This window comes from Hyalella azteca, unplaced genomic scaffold (genome assembly GCF_000764305.2).
Source record: "Hyalella azteca isolate HAZT.00-mixed unplaced genomic scaffold, Hazt_2.0.2 contig13225, whole genome shotgun sequence".
Lineage (NCBI taxonomy): Eukaryota > Metazoa > Arthropoda > Malacostraca > Amphipoda > Hyalellidae > Hyalella > Hyalella azteca.
In genome coordinates this window covers 79,046-107,039 of record NW_025943154.1, presented here as the reverse complement: position 1 = coordinate 107,039, position 27,994 = coordinate 79,046, and the positions used below count along the sequence as shown (strand labels likewise).

General features: G+C 39.2%; 1 protein-coding gene across 1 annotated transcript; it reads left to right on the top strand.

The window, feature by feature from the left end:
• Window positions 1-27,994, top strand: LOC108664986 (NBAS subunit of NRZ tethering complex). Its single transcript, XM_018151697.2, has 29 exons — window positions 1-171; window positions 1,020-1,156; window positions 1,786-1,925; window positions 2,992-3,130; window positions 4,523-4,609; window positions 6,646-6,791; window positions 7,512-7,765; window positions 8,166-8,246; window positions 8,515-8,660; window positions 9,160-9,230; window positions 9,969-10,055; window positions 11,442-11,497; window positions 12,436-12,540; window positions 12,870-13,075; window positions 13,573-13,713; window positions 14,811-15,000; window positions 15,384-15,509; window positions 15,811-15,903; window positions 16,732-16,952; window positions 18,189-18,287; window positions 19,001-19,235; window positions 20,142-20,273; window positions 20,843-21,001; window positions 22,080-22,219; window positions 23,534-23,692; window positions 24,171-24,273; window positions 24,609-24,862; window positions 26,495-26,619; window positions 27,771-27,994. Exons 1-29 carry the CDS (start codon window positions 94-96, stop codon window positions 27,992-27,994), a joined length of 4,134 nt encoding a protein of 1,377 aa, XP_018007186.2. The 5' UTR covers window positions 1-93.

The window sequence follows — 27,994 nt, the reverse complement described above, 5'->3', positions numbered from 1 at the left end:
TACAAATCAGTCAACTACCAAGTATAATTAAAGATCAATGTTCAGCTCCTTTCTTCTAGTATGTAATTTCTCTGTAATGGTATGTAATTTCTCATGAAAATGACTTCTTCTGAGAATATTCTCTATGAACTACGAAACACTGCCGAGTGGATTGTTCCTCAATCTCCTGAAGTAAGTCTTCATAAATAAGTACGGTATTCGACATAATAACTACGTATATATTCCACTGCTTGTGTATCTCTTAAAGTACATGTGTTTTCTGATTGAAAATTGGTTTCCATCTGTTGGTACTGCAGTGATATTGTATTGTCATCACCCTCAATTGTCTGATTGTTAAAAAAACTCATGTTTTATTTTCTAATAAAAATATCTGCAAATTGATTGTCTAGGTACATTATAGTATATGGTTCCTCTAACATTTTCATGTCTGTTGACTACTGTTTATTTTTTTGTGAATTTGGTGGCAATTTTTGTCCAATGAAAGCATAATTCATTCTTTTGTTGATAAAAATATATATTGAAAGTTTGTAAAGTGAACAATGAGCTTTTGTAAATCTTTATGGGATGCAAGATCTGAAAAATTTCTCAGTGTAATGAACTGTAAAATATTGCTTCAAACAGTAATGCAGAAATAAATTGAGTTAAATTTGTCCTTACAGAATTTCAAGAATGATGCATACATACCTTTTTCTCCACTGTTTTCTTATAAAATTTTGGTAGATGCACAAAATAATTTATATTTACTCTGGTGTTAACATCAGGATATTAGGGGAAGCAAAGTTTTTTTATTGTCTGATTATAAAATCCTGGCACAAAACTATTGAAGTTCATTTAAAGTACTATTCTGAAAAATGAAAATGGTGAATTAGAAGTGTATTGTATGGTGTCGCAAAGTACATGCATAATTGATAGTTTTAAAAAAGAAACATATGATTGTTTTTCATGCAATGAATTCTCATTTAAATAACTTTTGCTTATTGAAAGTATGCAGAATTTCCAATACATGAGGTTATGAGCAGGCACAAGGCAGTGGTGCTGGAACAAATGGACCTAAGGGGAGCCAAACTGCAAGTCTTCACAAGATTTTGTCTACGGCAAAAGGGCTGCTGAGTTTTGCATCACCCTTCACACCCAGGCTCACCTCTCAAATTTCTGAGTCCGACACTTGTTTCCTTTTCAAAATAATAAATAAAAGATTGTCTATAGGGCTGTTCTTTTAAAACTAGCTAAAGTACACATAAATATCTTAGTATGAGACTTGTTTCCTTTTCAAAATAATAAATAAAAGATTGTCTAGGGCTGTTCTTTCAAAACTAGCTAAAGTACTCATAAATATCTAAGTATGAGACTTGTTTACTTTTCAAAATAATAAATAAAAGATTGTCCAGGGCTGTTCTTTCAAAACTAGCTAAAGTACTCATAAATATCTAAGTATGAGACTTGTTTACTTTTCAAAATAATAAATAAAAGATTGTCTATAGGGCTGTTCTTTCAAAACTAGCTATAGTACACATAAATATCTAAGTATGAGACTTGTTTACTTTTAAAAATAATAAATAAAAGATTGTCTAGGGCTGTTCTTTCAAAACTAGCTTAAGTACACATAAGTACTCTTACGTATCAGCTAATTTCTTGTCTGTGGTAGGTAGGTTTTGCTTGAAAAGCCATGAATGATATGCTATGCTAAGTTAGTTAAAAACTAGGTATTAAACTAAGTTAAACTATATTATTAAACTATATTATTAAGTTAGTTACAAACTATTTTTAAGAATTTGGCTTTTTCAGTGTACTGGGCTGCAAATGCTCTTGGAATTTGAACTACTGCGCTGCGGGAGGAGGTGTGGTGGCCATCCTACAGGAGTCTCTCCTAGAAATACGACATGCCAAGCATGACTTCCAGGACATCATCGGCTCTTCTGATGCATGTGAGATACTTTTTATTTTGTCTAACCATCATTATTTGAACTATCATTGGCATCTCATGACTGACAGATGCATGTAAGATACTTTTTATGTTGTCTAACCATCATTATTTGAACTATCATTGGCATCTCATGACTCTGACAGATGCATGTAAGATACTTTCTTTTTTGTACTCATCTTCTGACTAATTATTGGTAATACCTTACATTGGCAATTCGTAACTCTGGCTTTACCTCTGATGGTTAATTATTTTATTTTATCTTTAATGACATTTATTACATTTTTGAAGTGTAATTTTTTATCTTAGCCTGACTTTGATGTTGATTTGGTATTGAAACGATTACTCACAAATTATCTTTGTGTTATAAGATAAATATAATTGAAATATGGTATATAAAAATTAACATTATAATTCATACAAATGAGGCTTTAATGTTTTTTCATTATATTGATGTATTTAATTGTATTACTAAGATTAGACTATACAGCAAAGTGTTTGATAATATTTCCTGAACCACTGAAGCAATCTTAACCTGTATAAATGCCTGCTATGTTTCCTGGCATGAATTAAACTTGATGAAATATGAATGTATCCTGAAATTATCTATTGCCCATGAGAATCTATTTATTTGTATATATGAAAATATATGAATACCTTGAAAATATAAAATCTATATAGGTATAATCTATTTTCAGTATATATATGATGCAAAAATGATGAAGAATGCAATATATATATATAAACTATTTTCAGTATATATATATAGTTTAGACATATTTATTCAATTAAGAACAAATGAATATAATCTATTTTCAGTATATATGGTATATGATGTGAAAATGATGAAAAATAAATTGTGTGGACATTTATTTAATTTCAAAAAACTGAATTTGTTGCAGTGCATCTCGACCCGACCTTATAAGTATAAAATCTATATAGGTATAATCTATTCTTACTATATATATGATGCAAAAATGATGAAGAATAAATTGTATGGACATTAATTTAATTCATTTAAATGACATTTATTTAATTAATTTAATTAAGAAAAACTGAATTTGTTGCAGTGCATCCGGACCAGCACCCCCAGTGGCGGGTGGTGGCGTGGGCAGGCAGTGGCAGTGTGGTGGCAGTGTCGTACAGTGACGGGGTAGTGCAGCTCTTCTCTACCCTAGCACAGCTGCTCTACACTATCTACCCTCCTAGGTACATTAATTTGACTCATTTATCTACCTTTACCTTATTATCTACCAATTTAATTATACTAATTTATCTACCTACCTACCTACCTACCTTATTTATCTACTAATTTAATTTAACTCATTTAACTAACTTAATTTAACTACTTTACTCATTTATCTACCAATTTTATTTATCTACTAATTTATCTACCAATTTATCGACCAATTTAATTTTACTCATTTATCTACCTTTACTCATTTATCTACCAATTTATCAACCTTGTGTTGTCTTATCACAAGTAGAATTGATACAGCTACTGACGATTTCAAACTTTGAAAGTCAAAATTGTTTTTGACAATAGCTGTACGACCTCAATAATTAAAATAAGGTATTATTGCCCATATTGTCACCAGGCTTGCATTTGTAGCCCATCAAATCCAGTCTGCATAAATATTTTATTTTATAATAAGTCATGAAATATTTTATTATCAAATTGATGGTGATAGTATAACATTCAATTCCAAAATGTTTAAATTTGTGATATTTTTCTTTTAATCTAATACTAAAATAGTCTTCTAATATGTCGTTATGTTGAAGAATCTTTTTCTGGTTGCATACAACAATAAATAAAATGATCTATGATGTACAATTATACCGTACATCTATCGAATTGTATAATAAATACTGAAGTATCAATAATAATCATAGTTATGATATAGACACTAAAGTATCTATAATAATCATAGTTATGTTATAGACACTAAAGTATCTATAATAATCATAGTTATGTTATAGCTGTCTCTTATACACATCTAGATGTGTATAAGAGACAGGTTATAGACACTAAAGTATCTATAATAATCATAGTTATGTCTGTCTCTTATACACATCTAGATGTGTATAAGAGACAGATAATAATCATAGTTATGTTATAGACACTAAAGTATCTATAATAATCATAGTTATGTCTGTCTCTTATACACATCTAGATGTGTATAAGAGACAGGTTATAGACACTAAAGTATCTATAATAATCATAGTTATGTTATAGACACTAAAGTATCTATAATAATCATAGTTATGTTATAGACCTGTCTCTTATACACATCTAGATGTGTATAAGAGACAGCTTTAGTGTCTATAACATAACTATGATTATTATAGATACTTTAGTGTCTATAACATAACTATGTTTATTATAGATACTTTAGTGTCTATAACATAACTATGATTATTATAGACACTAAAGCTGTCTCTTATACACATCTAGATGTGTATAAGAGACAGGTTATAGACACTAAAGTATCTATAATACCGTAGTTATGTTATAGACACTAAAGTATCTATAATAATCATAGTCATGTTATAGACACTAAAGTATCTATAATAAACATAGTTATGTTATTCACAACACAGGTACACAGAAGGGGCTGTATATTCCGAGCCTCGTGGCGCTATCGCAGCGCTCGTCATCAATGAAGACAACCTCCCCGGCGATAAGTGGTCAGTGGCTGGCACTTAATATTGACCATTTTCCCTTAAACCTCTTGTAAATGGTAAGATAAGTGGTCAGTGGCTGGCACTTAATATTGACTGATATTNGTAGCGTGTTGTACAGGTGGGGCGTGTAGCGTGTTGTACAGGTGGGGCGTGTAGCGTGTTGTACAGGTGGGGTGTGTAGTGTGTTGTACAGGTGGGGCGTGTAGCGTGTACAGGCTGTCTCTTATACACATCTAGATGTGTATAAGAGACAGCTTGTAAATAGTAAGATAAGTGGTCAGTGGCTGGCACTTGATATTGACTGATATTCCCTGACCCCTCTTGTAAATGGTAAGACAAGTGGTCAGTGGCACGAATTTAATATTGACAGATAATTACACGTTGACTCCGATTGTTTCATCTTGTACTATTATTTCATTTCTTGTGCTATTATTAAACAGGGTTGCCAGACGGTCTTTTTTCCGGACAAATTCCGCAATTTAGTTTTTTTCAATTGCGTTGGCCTACTAAGGTTTACGATAGGGGTGCTTCCTAATTATATTTAAAAAACTGGAAAAATTGAATTTTTACACCGGATCTTATTCCGGACTAACGTATATATATTTTACAACGGGCAAGCATATATTGAGTTATAGGCTTTTTGGTCATTTTTGGCCTTTTTTGGTCGCGCGCTTGGCCGTTTTTTAGTTAATCTCGCAAATCCTGAATTATGTACCACTACGTCCTGAAGACCTGCACTTTGTGGTACGCATATGTACCACTTCAGAGTCAACGTGTTGGGTGTTTCAACCTAGATTTTGGTATGTACTTCCAAATTCGCGACCTGCAATTATACAGGCTTAGTCTAAATGATGGACCAAATTTAATGAATTAGCATTTATTTGAGTTCAAATTCCATATGAATAATTATTACATCAATGTAGAGATTAAAATTGTTTACATAATTATATATATTTAATTTGTCGCCCTTGTGCTGCACGGCAAACCTCTAAAGTCTAAACGGCAGCCAAACTCGTCCCACACGAGAAATCATATCTTCTGTTACTGAGTGCACCGTAGCAGTGATACGGTTCTTCAGAGCAACCAGAGTTGCTGGTAGAGGCGCATGGTAGAGGCGGGACTGGTAGAGGCGGGACGTAAACAGAGTTGCTGGTTGCTGGTAGAGGCGGGACGTAAACAGAGTTGCTGGTAGAGGCGGGACGTAAACAGAGTTGCTGGTAGAGGCGGGACGTAAACAGAGGTGCTGGTAGAGGCGGGACGTAAACAGAGTTGCTGGTAGAGGCGGGACGTAAACAGAGTTGCTGGTAGAGGCGGGACGTAAACAGCTTCCTTCACGTAACCCCATAAGAAATAGTCACATAAGATCAGGTGATCTCGGTGGCCAGGGCCTATACTTTCAAAAAAAAGTTAAGAGATCGTAAGTTCATCAGCCAATCATTGACGGCCTTTCGAGCAAAATCCACCAATCATAGACGAAAAAAATAGAGCTTAATTACTTACCTTCACTTAGCGAATTTTGAAAGTATGGCCCCAGAAGTGTTGAACTCGATCTTCGTTTCCTATGCGTCCTACACAACGCTCAGGAAGTGACTGATTGTCACTTCCTGAAAGGACAAGGGGACAGTATTGAACATTAATAAAAAAAATAAAATTTTAATCTTTTCCTTTCCATTGATGTAAAAAGTATTAGTTTGAAATTCATACTTCGAATACTTTTTACACCTTTGGTGTATAAATTATTCATTTAAAATTTATACGTCGATAAATCCAAATTCGATAAATTGGGTCCGTCATTTAGAATAACCCTGTATTAAAATTGAGAATTATAATCGAGTGTATATTGAATCAGTGAAATCATGCCATTAATTAAAATATTTCCCTGTATAGTGTAGATAATTGTAAAAATTAAAATAGAGTGTGCAAACGTGGTAGGTGATATTTATTAATGAAAAATCATTAAAAACTCATCATGTGTAGGTTGTGAAAAGTGGTGAGTGATGTTTATTAATGAAAAATCATTAAAAACTTATCATGTGCAGGCTGTGCGAGGTGCTGTGCGTAGAGTACAGCGGCGTCGTACGCAGTTACCTCGTGTCAGCGTCTGAAGGCTACCAGACATACGTACGCTGTACGCTGGACAGCTGCTACCAGCACGGCATTACGGCTGCTACCATGTACAGGTGGGGTGTGTAGTGTGTTGTACAGGTGGGGCGTGTAGCGTGTTGTACAGGTGGGGCGTGTAGCGTGTTGTACAGGTGGGGCGTGTAGCGTGTTGTACAGGTGGGGCGTGTAGCGTGTTGTACAGGTGGGGCGTGTAGCGTGTTGTACAGGTGGGGCGTGTAGCGTGTTGTACAGGTGGGGCGTGTAGCGTGTTGTACAGGTGGGGCGTGTAGCGTGTTGTACAGGTGGGGCGTGTAGCGTGTTGTACAGGTGGGGCGTGTAGCGTGTTGTACAGGTGGGGCGTGTAGCGTGTTGTACAGGTGGGGCGTGTAGCGTGTTGTACAGGTGGGGCGTGTAGCGTGTTGTACAGGTGGGGCGTGTAGCGTGTTGTACAGGTGGGGCGTGTAGCGTGTTGTACAGGTGGGGCGTGTAGCGTGTTGTACAGGTGGGGCGTGTAGCGTGTTGTACAGGTGGGGCGTGTAGCGTGTTGTACAGGTGGGGCGTGTAGCGTGTTGTACAGGTGGGGCGTGTAGCGTGTTGTACAGGTGGGGCGTGTAGCGTGTTGTACAGGTGGGGCGTGTAGCGTGTTGTACAGGTGGGGCGTGTAGCGTGTTGTACAGGTGGGGCGTGTAGCGTGTTGTACAGGTGGGGCGTGTAGCGTGTTGTACAGGTGGGGCGTGTAGCGTGTTGTACAGGTGGGGCGTGTAGCGTGTTGTACAGGTGGGGCGTGTAGCGTGTTGTACAGGTGGGGCGNCATCACCTCCAGCAGGTGGGTCATCACCTCCAGCAGGTGGGTCATCACCTCCAGCAGGTGGGTCATCACCTCCAGCAGGTGGGGCATCACCTCCAGCAGGTGGGTCATCACCTCCAGCAGGTGGGTCATCACCTCCAGCAGGTGTGTCATCACCTCCAGCAGGTGGGTCATCACCTCCAGCAAGTGGGTCATCACCTCCAGCAGGTGGGCATCACCTCCAGCAGGTGTGTCATCACCTCCAGCAGGTGTGTCATCACCTCCAGCGGCCCAAGTACACGTAGCGGCCAAGTACACGTAGCGTCCCAAGTACACGTAGCGTCCCAAGTACACGTTGCGGCCCAAGTACACGTAGCGTAATAAGTACACATAGCAGCAGTTATTCCTGATGGTGACAAACGGTGCGCTGGTGTCGAGTTTACCAGCCGTAGCGTCCCAAGTACACGTAGCGGCCCAAGTACACCTAGCGTCCTATGTACACGTAGCGTCCAAGTACCCGTAGCAGCAGTTATTCCTGATGGTGACAAATGGTGCGCAGGTATCGAGTTTACCAGAGGACGACAGCTACGAGCCACCGGCAGTATCCCTGGCGCAGGTTATTTATTTTATTGATTTATTTCATGTATATTCAGTTATTTATTTTATTGATTGTTTATTTTAAACGGTGCACAGGTGTCGAGTCTACCAGAGGACGACAGCTACGAGCCGCCGTCAGTATCCCTGGCGCAGGTTATTTATTTTATTGATTTATTTCATGTATATTCAGTTATTTATTTTATTGATTGTTTATTTTAAACGGTGCACAGGTGTCGAGTCTACCACAGGACGTCAGCTACGAGCCGCCGTCAGTATCCCTGGCGCAGGTTATTTATTTTATTGATTTATTTCATTGATATTCAGTTATTTATTTCATTGATTGTTTATTTTAAATGGTGCGCAGGTGTCGAGTCTATCAGAGGACGACAGCTACGAGCCGCCGTCAGTGTCCCTGGCGCAGCGGCTGTATACGACGCTCGTGCCCCCAGCGACGCCCCTGAGCTGCGCCTTCAGCGTCAGGGTGTCGCCCTGCGGCAAGCATCTCGCCGCCCTGCACCTCTCGGGGGCCGTGTCCGTGTGGCACTTTCCCTCCCTCAGGAAGTCCAAGTAAGTCCTTTGTCCTATTATTAAGTCCTTCGCCTGAGCAATTATCAAGTCCTTCGCCTGACCTATAATCAAGTCCTTCATTTATCATGTTATTAAGTTTTTTTCTCTGTCCTATTATTAAGTCCTTCGCCTGACCTATTATCAGTCCTTCGCCTGAAAAATTATCAAGTCTTTCGTTTATCATGTTATTATCATGTTATTAAATATTTTTTCTGTCCTATTATCAAACTTTTTCTGTGTCCTATTATTAAGTTCTTTGCCTGACCAATTATCAAGTCGTTCGTCTATCATGTTATTAAGTCTTTTCTCCGTCCTATTATTATACCCTTTATCGTATTATTAAGTCGTTTGTTTGTCTCGGACTCAGACTTGATCACTCGAATCTATCCCGCCCTCAAGAAATCCAATAAAGTCCTTAGCTGGTTGGTAGTGACTGCTGGAGGGTAGTGACTGCTGGAGGGTAGTGACTGCTGGAGGGTAGTGGCTGACGATGTTTCAGGTACTGGCTGCTGAAGGACCAGCCTGACGCCGCAGCTCTGAAGTCTTCGGCGCCCTTCAAGCTGCCGACACGTAAGCGCTGCTGGATTATCTGGAATTGATACATTAATAATTATTAATTATTATCATTGAATTGATACATTATTAATGGAGATTATTAAGTGCTAATATGTAAAGCGACTCAGCTGGATTATATATAATTGATGCATTATTAATTATTATCATTGAATTGATACATTATTAATAGAGATAATTTGATGCCAATGTGTAATACGACTCATATGTTTATTATCATTTAAATAATATTGAAATAAATGTGAATAATATTACCTATTGAGTCGGTTATATTATTATTTTCATTTAGCCTGACAAATCTTGTATGATATTAATATGTAAAGCATTTTAAATATTTATTATTATTCTGAATTATATTGTATTTACTCGAATAGTAATGCCATAATATATAATTATATCAGCTTTATTTAACGAAGGAAATATGCCATGACCATGAACTTGGTTATATTATTACTTTCATTTAGCCTGACAAATCTTATGCTAATAATATGTAAAGCGGTTTAAATATTTATTATTATTCTAAATAGTATTGTATTTACTCGAATAATAATTCCATGATATATAATTATTTCACTTTTATTTAACGAAGGGTATTATTGTATTTACTGGAATAGTAAGCCATGATATATTGTTATATCAGCTTTTATCTAACGAAGGGTATTATGTGCCTATGAGATATTGTGTGCCCTCAGAGGGTAATAATAATATAGAGGGTAATATATTGTGTGCCCTCAGAGGGCAGCAGAGGCAGGGAGCTGCGGCCTGAGTTGCCAGTGGGGGTGGAGTGGTGGTGTCGCCACGACGCTCCTCACCACACTCCTGGTGGGGGACTAGCTATTGCCTCTCATTGTGTCTGTAGTGTAGGCTCATTAGGTCTGTATATTATGTATCATTAGGTCTTTAGTGTAGNGCTAACATATTGCCCCTCATGTCTGTAGTGTAGGCTCATTAAGCTAACATATTGCCCCTCATGTCTGTAGTGTAGGCTCATTAAGCCCAAGATTTTGCCTCTCATTATGTCTGTAGTGTAGGCTCATTAGGCCCAAACTATTGCCTCTCATTAAGTATATTATAAGCCCATTAAGCCCAACTTATTGCTTCTCATTAAGCATCAGGTTCAACAAGAGTTCACTGAAAGTTTAATAGCAACTAGACGGTTATGTTAATTCGCCATATCTTCATTGAATATGAACCCAAGCTGTTGTCTCTCATTAAACCGATAGCTAAGTAAGAGTTCACTTAAAGTTTAAAAGCAACTAGAAGTTCAAGCTAATTCACCATTTATTCATCTTTGATGGATACATGGTGGCGTTTTGATATGTGTTTTTGACCGTAATTTTACTCTGCGCGTTTTTGACATAGCATGAGGTCAACATTTTGAGTTTATATTATATATTATCAATATTTTATGTGTTATATATCCTTGCATCTCCATAATTTTGGTGATGTGAGACTCCCCCATTCATCACCTCCCCCCATTCATCACCCCCTATTCATCACCTCCCCCATTCATCACCTCCCCCCATTCATCACCCCCTATTCATCACCTCCCCCATTCATCACCTCCCCCCATTCATCACCCCCTATTCATCACCTCCCCCATTCATCACCTCCCCCCATTCATCACCCCCTATTCATCACCTCCCCCATTCATCACCTCCCCCCATTCATCACCCCCTATTCATCACCTCCCCCATTCATCACCTCCCCCCATTCATCACCCCCTATTCATCACCTCCCCCATTCATCACCTCCCCCCATTCATCACCCCCTATTCATCACCTCCCCCATTCATCACCTCCCCCCATTCATCACCCCCTATTCATCACCTCCCCCATTCATCACCTCCCCCCATTCATCACCCCCTATTCATCACCTCCCCCATTCATCACCTCCCCCCATTCATCACCCCCTATTCATCACCTCCCCCATTCATCACCTCCCCCCATTCATCACCCCCTATTCATCACNCCGTACGTAACCCCAACCCTGCCGTACGTAACCCCACCCTGCCGTACATAACCCCAACCCTGCCGTACGTAACCCCAACCCTGCTGGACGTAACCCCAACCCTGCAGTACGTAACCCAACCCTGCCGTACGTAACCCCACCCTGCCGTACGTAACCCCAACCCTGCCGAACGTAACCCCAACCCTGCCGTACGTAACACCAACCCTGCCGTATGTAACCCCAACCCTGCCATATGTAACCCCAACCCTGCCATACGTAACCCCAACCCTGCCGTACGTAACCCCAACCCTGCTGTATGTAACCCCAACCTTGCTGTATGTAACCTAAACCCTGCTGTACGTAACCCCAACCCTGCCGTATGTAACCCCAACCCTACCGTACGTAACCCCAACCCTGCCATACGTAACCCTAACCCTGCCATACGTAACCCCAACCCTGCTGTATGTAACCCCAACCTTGTTGTACGTAACCCCAACCCTGCTGTATGTAACCCCAACCCTGCCGTATGTAACCCCAACTCTGCTGTACGTAACCCCAACCCTGCCATACGTAGCCCCAACCCTGCCGTATGTAACCCCAACCCTGCCATATGTAACCCCAACTCTGCTGTACGTAACCCCAACCCTGCCGTACATAGCCCCAACCCTGTCGTATGTAACCCCAACCCTGCCGTATGTAACACCAACCCTGCCGTACGTAACCCCAACCCTGCCATATGTAACCCCAACCCTGCCATACGTAACCCCACCCTGCCATATGTAACCCCAACCCTGCCATACGTAACCCCAACCAGGCAGTCCACAGCCCAACGATTTGTTATGTTTTTAATTAGAGTATAACACTATAGTTAATGACCACAGATCTTTCTAGTATAGCACCTTAATGACTACATATGTTATCATTTCTAGTATAGCACCTTAATGACTACATATGTTATCATTTCTAGTATTGCGCTTTAATGACTACAGAAGTTATTATTTCTAGTATTACGCTTTAATGACTACAGATGTTATTATTTCTAGTATTGCGCTTTAATGACTACAGATGTTATTATATCTAGGATAGCGCTTTAATGACTACATATGTTATTATTTCTAGTATTGCGCTTTAATGACTACATATGTTATTATTTCTAGTATTGCGCTTTAATGACCACAGATGTTATTATTTCTAGTACAGTGCTCTAATTATTTTACTATTGATGTTATTAATTCATAACGTCTTATGACAGGTGAGTGCCCCCTGTGGGGCTCAGTTCCTGTGCCTGGAGTTGGAGCGCAGCCTGGGGCGGCGACAGCGCACCGTCACCGGCACCTTCAGCCACGGCCTTCCACCGGTACGCTACTAATGGGCAGGGCATTACTACCATTATTATATATTTATTTATTATTTCAAATATATTTATTATTATAAATATATTGCAATTTATACTTGACATTTTTGTGTTATGCAGCAAACTAGGTTCGATGGCCGCTGCTTATGCTGTGTACCTGTATAATGTCCACACAGAGCGGTGATGGCCACTGCTGTAGAGCTGTGTACCTGTATAATGTCCACACAGAGCAGTGATGGCCACTGCTGTAGAGCTGTGTACCTGTATAATGTCCACACAGAGCAGTGATGGCCAGTGCTGTAGTGCTGTGTACCTGTATAATGTCTACACAGAGCGGTGAGACTGAAGAGCTACAATGGCAAGGAGGTCCTGAAGGAGGCGCTGAAGAGTTCCCCGAACCTGGAGGTTCTGAGGAAGAGGGCGGCGCCAATAGCGAGGTCGGCGCCCCTGGCGTGGGCGGCGCCCCTGGCGTGCGCCTCATGAGGCGCCTGCTGCTCATGTTCTGGCGCCTTCTTTACTGGCTCACTGACGACCCTAGGTGAAATGAAGTTTGATATTTGCCTTATATTGCCTCATTGGTTTATTAACACGATAAAAGTTAATTAGTTTATGAACCCTAGGTACTAAGTAGCTTTGGTATTTGCCTGATATTGCCTCATTAGTTTATTAACACGATAAAAGTTAATTAGTTGATGAACCCTAGGTACTAAGTAGCTTTGGTATTCGCCTCGTATTGCCTCATTAGTTTATTTCAACGATCTAAGTTAGTTAATGATCAATCATTCCGGGACTCTCTTGCGACGCTAGGTCTCTAGGTTAAAAATTCGGTCTTAATATTTGTTAGTAAATATTGTGGTGAAATTGATAACTGTCATTATAAATTTGTTAACAATCATCGTGGCTTTGTCAGGTTTCTGGTGTTGGAGAGCCACGTGCTGGAGGAGAAAATTCGGTCTTAATATTTGTTAGTAAATATTGTGGTTAAATTGATAACTGTTATTAGTAATTTGTTAACAATTATCTTGGCTATGACAGGTTCTTGGTGTTGGAGAGCCACCTGCTGGAGGAGCGCTACCGCCTCGTGCTCTTCAGGAGCAGTTCGCCTGAACAGCTCTTCTATAACAAAATAAAGGAGCAGGAGTACGGCGAGGCGCTGCTGCTGGCCCACACTTATGGGTGAGTTGTTCTTCTATAACAAAATAAAGGAGCAGGAGTATAGAATACTCATGTCCTAGGGTTTTCGACGACTGCCGAAGTCACGATCGCGAAGGAGGCTTCGCGGAGCATCCCCGACTCCGGGAACGTTACTGTCGTTACCACGACAACAGACAGGCAGCCTGCAGCTTCACCTGGGACCAGAACGTCTCAACAAGCTCGGTGATGTAAACCCTTTTGAACCGATTAAAGTATTATCATTCTCATGTTAGCCCCCCCTTAAATTGCTCTCGCTGGGTTAGCCTCAAGTAACCATGTCGTGCATGTTAGGAGATAATATCTAGCTCGAACGTCAGTCCTGTACTAGAGTGGATTATTTCCTGTCCTTAAGTATATAAGTGTTGAACTGATAAATGTTTGTATCTTTTCCCTTGTCAATTCGTCGCCTAGCTGCCAGCGTGAGAACTTTTCAACGAGCCGACCCTCGTGCTAGAAACCTGACAGTATGTTTAAATTGTTTATTTAAAAACTCTATCGAGAGTTACATACGATTGATGAGACGAAATAACTGGTGGTCTTGAAATAACTATAAATACGGTTGACGCAACCCCTTATATCGATAAACATAGTTTCGGTTGCAATCACTACATCAAGACTAAAAGAAAATTAGAAATAACGTAGAAGTAGGACACAATTCTCTAATCAAGAAGCATTCTCTAATCACGTTCACAGCAATCCCGTAGCATAAATGCTGCAAAATGAAGTAAAATAATCTTGACAGACTATAGACAGCGTTGACAGCCATCTTCATGGTCAGAGTGCACAGCGATAATAGGTCTTGGAAGACATTTTGATTAAATTCATATCTGGGCAGGCTAATCAGCAACCAAAAATGTAAAAGGACTTTTGACTGGGTTGACAAAATTCATTTCTGGGCAGGATAATCAGCAACAAAAGATGTCAACCCAGTCAAAAGGGACTTTTGACTGCGTTGACAACATTTATTTCTGACCAGCCTGATCAGCAATAAAAGATGTCAAAGGGACTTTCGACTGCGTTGACAAAGTTCATTTCTGTTTCTTTCTGTTTCTTCTCTCTCAAGATTTATTTCTCGCCAGCCTGGACAGCGACCTGGTATACCAGGCGCAGTGGTCACACTCGGGCGCAACCCTGGAGAGCATCAGCGACTACCTCAGCAAAGTGCGGGCGCGATCATGGGTACTGAAGCAGTGCTGCGACGTGGTGCCCTCACAGCTCCTGCCTGCCAGGGAGCTGCTGCTCTACGGCCTGCGTGCCACGGGTCTTAAGGTGAGCTGCTGCTCTACGGCCTGCGTGCCACGGGCCTTAAGGTGAGCTGCTGCTCTACGGCCTGCGTGCCACGGGCCTTAAGGTGAGCCGATGCTCTACGGTTTGCCACGTGAAATGTGAAGATTCCAATATTTTTAAAATCAATATCCAGATTCTGACAGGTTAATTATTATAACTTTGAAGTTAATGCCCAGGGCCTATACTTAAAAAAAAGTTAAGAGATCGTAAGTTCATTAGCTAATCATAGACGGTCTTTCAAGCCACATCCACCAATCGTAGACAAGAAAATAGAGCGTAAGTACTTACGTTCACTTAACGAGTTTTGAGTGTATGGCCCCAGTTCCTGAAAAGTTGATTCTAATAACTTTGACATAATTGCTCAGGTTGTGCAGCGCCTCGGTGCCTGTGAGGAAACAAACTCGTGGCAGTGCGAGGTGACGCTCTATGACTGCGAGGACGAGGACCAGCGGTACGACCTCCTACAGGAGGAACAGCGCCTTCGCCAGCAGGTGAACTTGTCGTGTTTCTTAGTGATTCCCCTTACGCTGGGCCGCTCACCTTTACACTGGGCCGTTACTCTTTTCACTGGGCCGTTACTCTTTTCACTGGGCCGTTCTTCTTCATGCTGGGCCGTTCACCACTTGACTAGGCAGTTGACCACTAAACTTGGGCAATTTGACGTAACGATTTTGTTTGCATGCGAAGTACATTGAATATTATTGTAACAAGTTATTTTATAGGTTAATTGTATAGTTTATTATATTATTGTTACCTATTATTACTTTTTCTATTTTTCCCTTGATTCCCTAGATTGACTGGGAGGATTTAAATCGAGCGCAGCTGCAGCTGGTCAGGACCCGCCAGCTGCTGCTCAGATACTTCGACAGACTCCTTACATATGAGGTGAGATACCCCCATGGGGGCACTTCAGTGTTGGGGGCACTCTTGTGGCAGCTACATGTGTCGGGGCACTCTAGTGTTTGGGCCACTCTAGTGGTGGGGCACTCTAGTGTTGGGGCACTCTAGTGGTGGGGCACTCTAGTGGTGGGGGCACTCTAGTGCTGGGGGCACTCTAGTGGTGGGGGCACTATAGTGGTGGGGGCACTCTAGTGGTGGGGGCACTCTAGTGGTGCTGCACTAGAAAGAAATATGAATAAATAAGAAATAGGAATAAAGAAAATAATATGAATAATAATATGAATATCAATTAGAAAGCGATATTCATATTATTAGTTTTATTTCACGTTGCATGTTGAAATATTTAAAGCTCCACAATCTTTAAATTACACATGAGAAAGCAGTATTCGTATTATTACTGTTATTTCACGTTGCAGATTTAAAATATAGAAAGCTCCACAATCTTTACTTATGAGATTGTGAAATTTACATACTCCACAATCTTTAAAATTACATATGAGAAAGCGATATTCGTATTATCACTATTATTTCACGTTGCACGTTTAAAATATTTAAAACTAAACAATCTACCTTAACATTGCACTTGTTATTTGCTTATGTTGAATTTGCATATTGTTATTTGCTTATTGTTATTTGCTTATTGTAAATTGGCTTATGTTATTTGCTTATTGTTATTTGCTTATTGTTATTTGCCTATTGTAAAGTTCTTATTGTAAATTGCTTATTGTAAATTTGCTTATTGTTATTTGCTTATTGTAAATTTGCTTATTGTAAATTATTTATTGTTATTTGCTTATTCTAAATAACCTGCAGGCGCTGCTGGGGGGCGGTCACCTGGCGCTGGAGAGGTACACGCCGGAGGGCTACTTGTCCCTGAGGACACAGAGCGCCGTGGCCGCGTGCCAGCAGTTTGCTAGGGCCGGTGACGTGGACGCCGTGGCTGTGATGTGGACCTATCATGGTCCTGATACGCTGCCTCACCGCCTCGCACTGCTATCTAATCTGCCTCCCACACTACGGCCTTATGAGTACAAGTGAGGCGTGTGTGGGGTGTGAGTACAAGTGAGGCGTGAGTGGGGTGTGAGGCATGAGTGAATGTGTGGGGTGTGAGTACAAGTGAGGCATGAGGGAATGTGTGGGGTGTGAGTACAAGTGAGGCATGAGTGGGGTGTGAGTACAAGTGAGGCGTGTGTGAATGTGTGGGGTGTGAGTACAAGTGAGGCATGTGTGGGGTGTGAGTACAAGTGAGGCATGTGTGGGGTGTGAGTACAAGTGAGGCATGAGTGGGGTGTGAGTACAAGTGAGGCATGGGTGGGGTGTGAGTACAAGTGAGGCATGTGTGGGTTGTGAGTACAAGTGAGGCATGTGAGTACAGTGAGGCGTGAGTGGGTTGTGAGGACAAGTGAGGCATGAATACGAGTACAAGATAGGCATGAATGAATGCATTGTACAAATGAATTCACTTGTTTTGTTTGTTTCATAATGTCTTGTTAATTTATCCAATTTTGAAAATATAAATTCGATATTTGTTGTTGGAAAATGTACACTTGACAAATTATCAATTTAACTTTATTGTACCAATACAATAAAATAAACTGGGCTCTGATATTCGTCATTTCTATCTGTTTAGTTCTTGATGTTGTGATATACGTAATATTAAAAAGGATTATATAATAATATAACTGTGTTGCAAATAGAACTCGAATTTCTCCATGGTAATTTGAAGCTCAGTTGCTTTATGTTACAATTGGAATTGTGGCTACTTACTGTTTCAATTGAAGCCCTGGCTACTTAATGTTAGAATTGAAACTTTGGCTGTTTAGTGTTACAATTTATGTTCTCACTAATTAATCTTACAGTAGAGATCTGGTTCCGTTCTCTTAAAATGCACTCAAAAACCCTTACCGGCATGCTATCACAATTCAAGGGTGATTTCTGGAATGTGATTGGAGAGTTTAGCTTAAAAAGTCATCAGTGATTGAATGACAGAGTTATTGACAGAGTTACAACTGACAGTCACAACTAAAATAACTATTATGTAACCTACTGACGCAGGTTACATAATGTACATAATGCTATACTTATATGCCAGGTCGCTGTTGCCTGCGTGTGACGTGGACGGCTCTGTGGTGCAGTGGCAGGGGGGTCACATATTATACCCATATTATGTTGTATATAACACCCATACATCACATATAACACCCATATATCACATATAACACCCATATATCACATATAACACCCATACATCACTCATACTTGTATGCCAGGTCGCTGTTGCCAGCGTGTGACGTGGACGGCTCTGTGGTACAGTGGCAGGGGGAGGCGCTCAGGACGCCTGACTGGTGCGAGGTCGAGGCTCCCGACACGTGAGTCTGTGCTTCAGTTATGTCGAGAAATTATTCATTATTATTTAAAATATACATTTAATTATCCATTATTATTTAAATTATACATTTAATTATCCATTATTATTTAAATTATCAATTTAAATTGTATTATCATCTGTAAATTACGCAATGAAACGGTCTTTGTTCGGGCAAGCAAAATGTTAGGGCATCCACGTGTTGGTTCATAAGAACCTGGCACGGAACGCATTAAGTGCGTAAGTTCAGGTATCACAGTATAATACTGTTAAGTACTCTGCATAATTTGCTGGGGAGACTATATAATATTGTGATTTATTTGGTGATATCAATAATTTGGTGAAATATGAGTAAATGATATAATAAGCTTCATTTTGTTCTTCCTACCTATTATGCATTATGGAATATTTCGCGTGCGTATCGTCTGACAATCAGTAATCAACGCACTTATTATTTAAATTCTATAGTTATTAAATTCTTGTTCGTGTTAACGTATTAATTTTTAGAAAATTACTAAAACTATTGTAGTTACTGTAATTTTTAAAAATTCTATATTAAGTAAATTCTTGTCCGTGATAAACGTATTAATTTTTATAAAATTACTAAAACTATTGTAGTTACTGTAATTTTTAAAAATTCTATATTAAGTAAATTCTTGTCCGTTATAAACTTTTTAATTTTAATAATATTGTAGTTATTGTAATGTAATATTTCAGCGTAACGCCTGGTAACAGTCCGAGTGAAGCAGTGGCTGACGCGTGTGAACTGTACGCTGCAGTGTCAGGACCTAAGAGCCTGATACCTGACAGTGTTGACAGTCAGCAGCAGCTACTGTCAGTCGAAGCTGTCAGTAGCTGGTACCTGCATCGAGCTCGTCAGCTGGAAATGGAGTGTGGATTAGTTGACTCGGCGCTGGATCTGCTCAAGCTCGGCAGGGAAAAAAATGTTCCGGTCAGTGTGAGGATTTGGAGAGAGGAAACTGTTTTCTTTTTCAGCGTAGAAAACGGTTCTTTGAGGGGGGAATTTTATAAGAGAAAACGAGTTTTCTTTTTCAGCGTAGAAAACGGATTGTTAAGGGGGAATTTGAAGAGCGTAAACGGTTTTCTTTCTCTGCGTAGAAAACGGTTCATTGAGGGGGGAATTTGAAGAGGGAAAACGGGTTTCTTTTTCAGCGTAGAAAACGGTTCATTGAGGGGGGAATTTTATAAGAGAAAACGTTTATCTTTTTCATTGTTGAAAACGTGCCATTAAGGGGAGAATGCTATGGAAGGAATGAAGCTCAAAAATGAAACTAATTATGAGAAAAGGAAACTGGACAGGAACAAACAATGTATTAATATCGATATCAATAATGAACGGCTGTGTTAGTAGTAGAATGTGATGGTCTGCTATGGAGATATGGATGTATGGATCATATTGATGAAAGGGGTTAGCAATTCCAGCTGTATGAGGAATAAAAATTTTCTAGCGAGTAAGGAAAATGTATTAATTGTATTAATGTATTAATTAAATAATTTACAGAAAAGAAGGATAATTATAGCGGAATTTAATGCCTAGAAACGACGAGTGTTTTCTATGAGGGTACAGTGATTAGAAGGCTGAAAGGCATGCAAATTTGAAAAAAAATTATTCACTGATTTGCATTTAAAATTTCATGTCCCTAGATAATCATTGTGTTTGTTGTTCTGTAGTTCAAACCAGAAATGGTGTTTATTAATGTTGTGTTTTTTTTAGTTGAAAAAATAGTTTGTAATGATAAGTAATGTTATGAGATAAATGTAATAAATCTATAAATAAGAAATATTATTATAAATTGATTAATGATTATCAATAATCAATAGTTTTAAATGACGTCAGGGTCTGGAGGGGCTGGTGCAGACCCTGAGCTCGCTGGAGGTGCTGGTCTACGAGGCCGGTCTCATTCACATGACACTACAGGAGTTCACGCTACTGCCGCCATCACGCGTCATTGCGCTCATGCTAGACCAGGTCTGCTGCTCTGGCTCATGCTAGACCAGGTCTGCTGCTCTGGCTCATGCTAGACCAGGTTTGCTGCTCTGACTCATGCTAGACCAGGTCTGCTGCTCTGGCTCATGCTAGACCAGGTCTGCTGCTCTGGCTCATGCTAGACCAGGTCTGCTGCTCTGGCTCATGCTAGACCAGGTCTGCTGCTCTGGCTCACGCTAAAATTCATCGAAAATTACAATGATCAGCTGATCACTGTAATTTTTGCATTTATTACTGTAATTTCTTATGGCGATTTTTATAAATATGATTTTTATCCTTATGATCTTTATCCTTATGAGCTTTTTATCCGTATGATTTTTATCCTTACGATTGTTTTTAATACTAATCAAAGTAATTTTGATGCTGATTACTGTAATTTTCGCGTTAATAAATAATTTTGATGCTGATCAATAATTGTAATTTATTGGTCAGAGCGACGGGAGCAAGTTATCCTTACGATTCTCATCCTTATGATTTTTATCCTTATGATTATTTTCAATCCTGATCATAATAATTGTGGTGCTGATGACTAATTATAATTTGTTGTTTAGAGCGACGGGAGCAAGCTACTGCAGCGCCTCCGTCAGTGGGTGCTGCCGTACCTGTCTCGCTGCGAGACCTCGTCTGTCTCGTCTCGTGACGACCTCCTCACCGAGTACCTCGTCTCCCTGGCCCCACACCATCTCGACCACGTCACCGACGTACTCATGGTCAGTCTCACACTCACAAAAATCTGTTAGTCTTGTCCAAATAACGAGGCACTTCTTGCCCTTGTGCTGGTTATCATGTACATCGCCATGGTCAGTCTCGCACTCACGGAAATCTGTTAGTGTATTGTCCAAATAACGAGGCACTTCTGTACATCATGTACATCCTCCAGGTCTCTCATGCACTCACAGAAATCTGTTAGTCTTGTCCAAATAACGAGGCACTTCTGTACATCATGTACATCCTCCAGGTCTCTCATGCACTCACAGAAATCTGTTAGTCTTGTCCAAATAACGAGACACTTCTATACATCATGTACATCCTTTTGGTCAGTCTCACACTCACAGAAATCTGTTGGTCTTGTCCAAAAAATGAGGCACTTGTTGCCCTTTTGTGGGTCATCATGTACATCCTCTTGGTCTGTCTCGCACTCACAGAAATCTGCTAGTCTTCAAGGAATTTAAAAGCAAAGAAAACGCCAAGAAAATTCACCATATCGATATTGCATGCGTTTTCAATATCGATATGGTGAATTTTCTTGGTGTTTTCTTTGCTTTTAAATTCCTTGTGAACTTGCGATATAATAAGCAGACTAATTATATAAATACTTCTGCAAGTCTTGCCCAAATAACGAGGCACTTGTTACCTTTTTGTGAGACATCATGGACGTCGTCATGGTCAGTCTTACACTCACAGAAATCTGTTAGTGCTGTCCAAATAACGAGGCACTTGTTGCCATTTTGTAAGTCATCATGTACATTATCATTGTCAGTCACACATGTCATCTCGGTGACGTGTTTGTGATGACGTGTTTTAATAACGTTGTTGTAATAACGTGTGCTGGTGAAACATATTGTGCAATTACATATTGAAAGTATATTTTGTAATATCATTGTATATATTGTAATTACAATGGCGTGTGTGGTTTGTGCAATTACAAATTGAAAGTATATTGTGTAATATCATTGTATATATTGTAATTATAATGGCGTGTGTGGTTTGTGCAATTACAAATTTAAAGTATATTGTGTAATATAATGGTATATATTGTACTTATGACGCCGTTTATTGTGCGCACAGTTGGCGCGGTCGTCTCAGGATCTGCTGGGGGATGACGCGCTACACGCGTGCGCCGTGGCGTGCGTATACGCCTGCGAGCGCCTCGACCAGCTCCCTGCCGCGCACGCCATCCTGCGCGCTCTGCCTCCCGCCCCCGACGAGTGTGTCCAATAACGCGCTTCAAAAAGAATTTTTTATTTTGATTTAAATATGATCGCTTAAAATATTTCTTTTTAATTAATAACTCGCTTCAATGGAGAATTTTAAATTTTGATTTAAATAGGATCGCTTAAAATATTTCTTTTTAATTAATAACTCGCTTCAATGGAGAATTTTAAATTTTGATTTAAATAGGATCGCTTAAAATATTTCTTTTTAATTAATAACTCGCTTCAATGGAGAAATTTTTTTTTAATTTTTATCTAATAACTCGCTTCAATGTAGATTTTTTATTTTGATTTAAATATGGTCGCTTAAAATTTTTCTTTCTAGTTAATAACTCGCTTCATTGGAGAATTTTTAATTTTGATTTAAATTCAGTCACTTAAAATTTTTTAAATTGATAAATCGCTTCAATGGAGAATTTTTAATTTTGATTTAAATTCAGTCGCTTAAATTTTTTTAATTAATAATTCGCTTCAATGTAGAATTTTTAATTTTGATTTAAATTCAGTTGCTTAAAATTTTTATTTTTAATTAATAACACTCTTCAATGTAGAATTTTTAATTTTTATTTAAAGATGGTTGCTTATAATTTTTCTTTTTGATTAACAACTTGCTTCAATTGAGAATTTTTTATTTTGATTTAAATATGGCTGGTTAAATATTTTCTTTTTAATTAATAACTCGCTTAAATGGAGAATTTTTAATTTTAATTCAAATTCAGATCAGTCGCTTAAAATTTTTTAAATTAGAAACTAATCAATTCAATTCTTAGCCAATAAAATATAAATGTAATGTGTTAAGGAAATAAATAGGACTTGTACATAAAATTTCATGTAGCGAATTATTGTGTTTTCTCATTAAATAGCTACTAATCAATTTAATTCTCAGCCAATAAAGAAATACATTTAATGTACTAATTAAATAAACATATAGGTAAAATGTATGTAAAATTTAAGTAGAACATATGTAGGAAATGTACGTAAAATTTCATGTAGCAAATTATTGTGTTTTTCTCTTTAAATAGCAACTAATCAATTTATTTCTCAGCCAATAAAAAATATAGATACATTTATGTGTTGAGGAAATAAAAATGACATGTACGTAAAATTTCTAGTATGTAGAAAAATATTGTGTTATGTCATAATGAATTGTACATGAATTGGACGTGTACAGCTGCCTGCTGGAGCAATTTCTGCGTATAGCAAAATGCGCAGCAGACCTGGTCATCAGGAAATAAAGATGTATGTAAAATGTACATGAAATATCTAGTAGCAAATTATTACGTTTAAATATGAATTGCACGTGTACAGCTGCGTGCGTGAGCGCGTACAGCTGCTGGAGCTGCAGCTGTGGGCGTGCGAGATGCTGCAGACGCGCGGGGTGCCCACGCTGCCCTCGCAACTGCGGGACGTTACGTGTACCGCCGCCCGCCACCTCTACACCAGACTAGCCCGCACGCCGCTCAAGAGGTAGGGCTGCTCTACACCAGACTAGCCCGCACGCCCCTCAAGAGGTAGGGCTGCTCTACACCAGACTAGCCCGCACGCCCCTCAAGAGGTAGGGCTGCTCTACACCAGACTAGCGCGCACGCCCCTCAAGAGGTAGGGCTGCTCTACACCAGACTAGCGCGCACGCCTTTCAAGAGGTCAGAGGCCGGAATATAAAAAAATTGTTAAGTGCTCGTTATTCCATTCCATCGTTACGTTTAAATATATTAAACATTTTTTAATTACCGTCTCCTCATCTTCGAATTTTGGATGAAGCATAATATATCTGTTGTTGTTACCTCGTGCATGTATCAGTAAGTATTATATCATACAAACATTATCAAAAATTTGTGAAGAATCGTGCAATATTTTTCACGCTAACTATAATGACCATTTATTAAAGACATTTTTAATTTTTTCATTAGAATAATAACAATAATAATTGGTAATGTTCTGCCAGACCGTCGCTCGTGAGCCTGGGTGAGTGGCGGGCGCTGCTGCACGACATGCTGGAGCTGCAGCAGAAGCTGCTGCTCTGCTCACTGCCTAGTGACTGCTATAAGGTTATTATTATTATTACTATTATTTATTATTATTGTTATTATTATTAATTTTATTATTCATAGTATTATAATTGTTCAAGTGCAAAACATAGTTTCATGTTGCTAGTTTACATAGGTAGTAATGTGGATGGAAGTAATGTGAGACGGAAGTAAAAACATAAAGCGTTATTGATTGCACCTTCAAACTGACGTTATATTGTTAACGCTAACGTTTTTTATAATATATTTTTTGAATGGACTTTGGGAATACAGCGCCGTTGAGGGATTGTGTTTTAGAATTATGTCATAGAATGAAAGTTTATTTTAAACTATAATTCATTTCTTTTAACACACAGAGCGTTGCTGAGGCGCTGCTGACATCAGGCAAGAGCGAGTACATAGCGCTGAGCATTAACTTCATGTTGCTGACCCCTCCCCAGCCCCATAACCCCCAACAGGGGGGTGTCAGGCCCCTGACCCCTACACAGCCCCCCAACCCGTACCTGGAGGGGGTCGGCTACCCCCTGTCCCTACAGTTGGTGCTGGACGCGGCCCGTGGTTACTTCAACGCCGCCGAGCGCTACGGCGACCCTTCTTTGGACCTTGCCAGGTCAGCCCTACTTTCTTTAGGATCTTAATAAAAAAAAGTTATATTATTAATTCATCCATTTTTAAAAATAGTATCTTAATGAAAAAGTTGTGTTATTAACTCATTTTTAATAAGTTGTAGTATTAATTCATTCTTAAAAAGGTGAAATATTTTTTCATTTTTAAAAAGTTGTTTATTATTTCATTTTTAAAAATCATTTATGAAAAGTTGTAGTATTAATTCATTTTTGAAAAGTTGTTGTACGGTATTAATTCATTTTAATAGGTTTTAGTATTAATTCATTTTAAAAGTTTTAGTATTAATTCTTTTTTGATAGGTTTTAGTATTAAGTCATTTTTGAAAAGTTGTAGTATTAATTGTTTTTCAATAAGTTGTAGTATTAATTCATTCCTAATAGGTTTTTGTATTAATTCTTTTTTTGAAAAGTTGTATTATTAATCATTTTTAAAAAGTTGTGCGAATTATTTAGGTCTAAAGTAGTCGCGTGGATAAAATATGGGATCCATGCGTGCGAAAATCCACCGTAACGGAACCGACCAAAACGCACTTTTTAAGCACGTTGCTACTGTTGGGTCAATAGTAAAAAGTTTTAGCATTAACATTTTAAATGTTAAAATGAACTACACTAATTTGTTTTGTATTAAAGAGTTTTAATGTCAATTTATTTAATATTAGAAAGATTTTATATTTATAGCGTAAATCGACCGTTTCTGTTGATTGTACTCGTATCCTCTAAATTTTTCAACTGAATGTGGAGCTGGTCTTAGAAACGTTTTCAATGAAGACGTGAACTTTCTTGGCGTCTTCTTTTTCTTTGAAATTCTTGGTGTACTTGTTATATGAGCAGATTAGTTTTTAGGGATTTTTGCCAGCATTTGTGGTTTTACAGTTTCATTGATGTTAAAAATTTCAAAATCCTAAATTTTCACATAGACATGTCAAACTTTAATCAAATATTGTATTTGTTGAATGATATTCTCACTTGAAATTTCGGTGCAAAACGGCGACGAAATTTGGAACTTATTGAGCGTCATGCGTAAGTACTTATTTTGATTTTACCCCTTTCTATGTAATGTTTGGAAGCTAAAAAACTAATTTTAATAGTGTTTGAAAGGTGTAAAGCCCTCACTCACTCTTAGTGTTGCGGTGATGATGAGAATTCTATGACAATTCAATGTTCATTTTGAGGCATTGTGAAATGATTAAATTTCTGAGTCGAGAGCCGTGTTATAAAAAATATTTATGAGTTCGTTGAAGGTGTTTCGTCGATGCCTAATGACGAAGCTATATTTGGTAGAGCCCAAGAATCAAGTGCTTAGTCATTTTAATCCGTTCTCATATTTCTCGTGTCTATTTATTTTTGGTTGCTATTAAACTCATGTGAAAGGTGCCCTTGCAGTTCGTTTGAACCAGACGCCACGTAGAATTATTATTATTTATCATTCGGATCTCAAGCTTATCTTGCCGATCACAGTTGCGGAATCTGCCGCTACATGTTCGTGGACCGCTACGTGTTCTTGCATGGACCGCCACCTATATATGGGCCACCACGTGTATTTGAGTCGCTACGTGTTTTGGCAAATTTTGATCGTACGGCCTTTGACGGCTTATTTGTTTTTGTGACCGTTGCAGGCATTGCCTGGACCTGCTACAGGCCGATGAGGCAGAGTTGCAAGAGGAAGTCCAGGTCGAGAAGGATCTCATGACAGCTCTCGAGATCCTGCACGAGTTCGACGAACATCCGCTCCCTCTGCAGGGTAGGGGGTGTTTTTTTAGCGCATTTTCTCACTTATGGAAAAAGGCGCTATTGTGCTCGCCATGTCCGTCCGTGACGTCCGTCCGTGTCTTCACGTCACGGACGCGCTTTTTGTCACTCACTGCAGTGAGCACTGAGTTATATTTTTTTTTGCCATGATTTTACTGTTTAAAAACCCGCAGATTCTGAAAATACGACGAGATATTTTAATATGGATTTTTACTTGATTTTACTGTACTTAGAAAATTTCGCGGGTCCAGAATTGCAATTGGTATAGTTTTTTCGGTAAACAATGGAATGTTTTGGCAACACTATTTAGTGAAGAACGTTTAATTTGAGTAAATGCGAGTCCAAGACAACACTAATGTGAGAGGAATAAATTTTATTTACTTAAAGTAAAGTCGAGTTAAAATAACACTAATTTGAAAAAAAAAATGTTTTGCATTGAGTAAATGCGAGTTCAAGGCAGCACTAATACGATCGGAAAAAATGTTATTTAATTAAAGTAAAGACGAGTTAAAACAACACTACAGTCAACTGGGGTGACTTCAGCCACCGGGGGTGACTTCGGCCACACCTACAACAGAAACTAATGGCAGAAAAACAAAATAATAAACGCTGGCCAAAGTGACTTTGGCCACCGGGGTGACTTTGGCCACCGGGGTGACTTTGGCCACCGGGGTGACTTTGGCCAACGTTTATTATTTTGTTTTGCTGCCATTTGTTTCTGTTGTAGTGGTAGCCGAAGTCACCCCACTTGACGGTAATTTGAAAAAAAAACGTTTGCATTAATTAAACGCGAGAGAAAAATGTTCTTTTCTTGAAATAAAGTCGAGTTAAAACAATACTAATGTGAAAAAAGTTTGCATTGAGTAAACGCGGGAGAAAAATGATCTTTTCTCGAAGTAAAGTCGAATTAAAACTACACTAATTTAAAAAAGAGTTTGCATTGAGTCCACGCGAGAAAATTTTTATTTTCTTGAAGTGAAGTCGAGTTAAAACAACACTAATTTGAAAAAAAAACGTTTGCATTGAGTAAACGCGAGAGAAAAATGTTATTTACTTAAAGTAGACACGAGTTAAAACTACACTAATTTAAGAAAAAACATTTGCATTCAGTGTTTGTAAACCTTAAAGTGTGTCCCCGCGCAGTGCGCCTGTGCAGTGACCGCGTGAGCTTCATCGCGGGCGCCGTGGAGCGTCGCCCCCACACGTGCCTGCAGCTGTGGTGGCGCCTCCTGCAGCTGGCCAGGCTCCTGAGACTGGGGCGTGATGCTGTCTACAGGGACACCATCGTCCTTACCTTGCTGGCGTCCCGAGCTCTGAAGGTGAGTGACAGTGATGGCTGTGGTGAGGCTCCTGAGACTGGGGCGTGA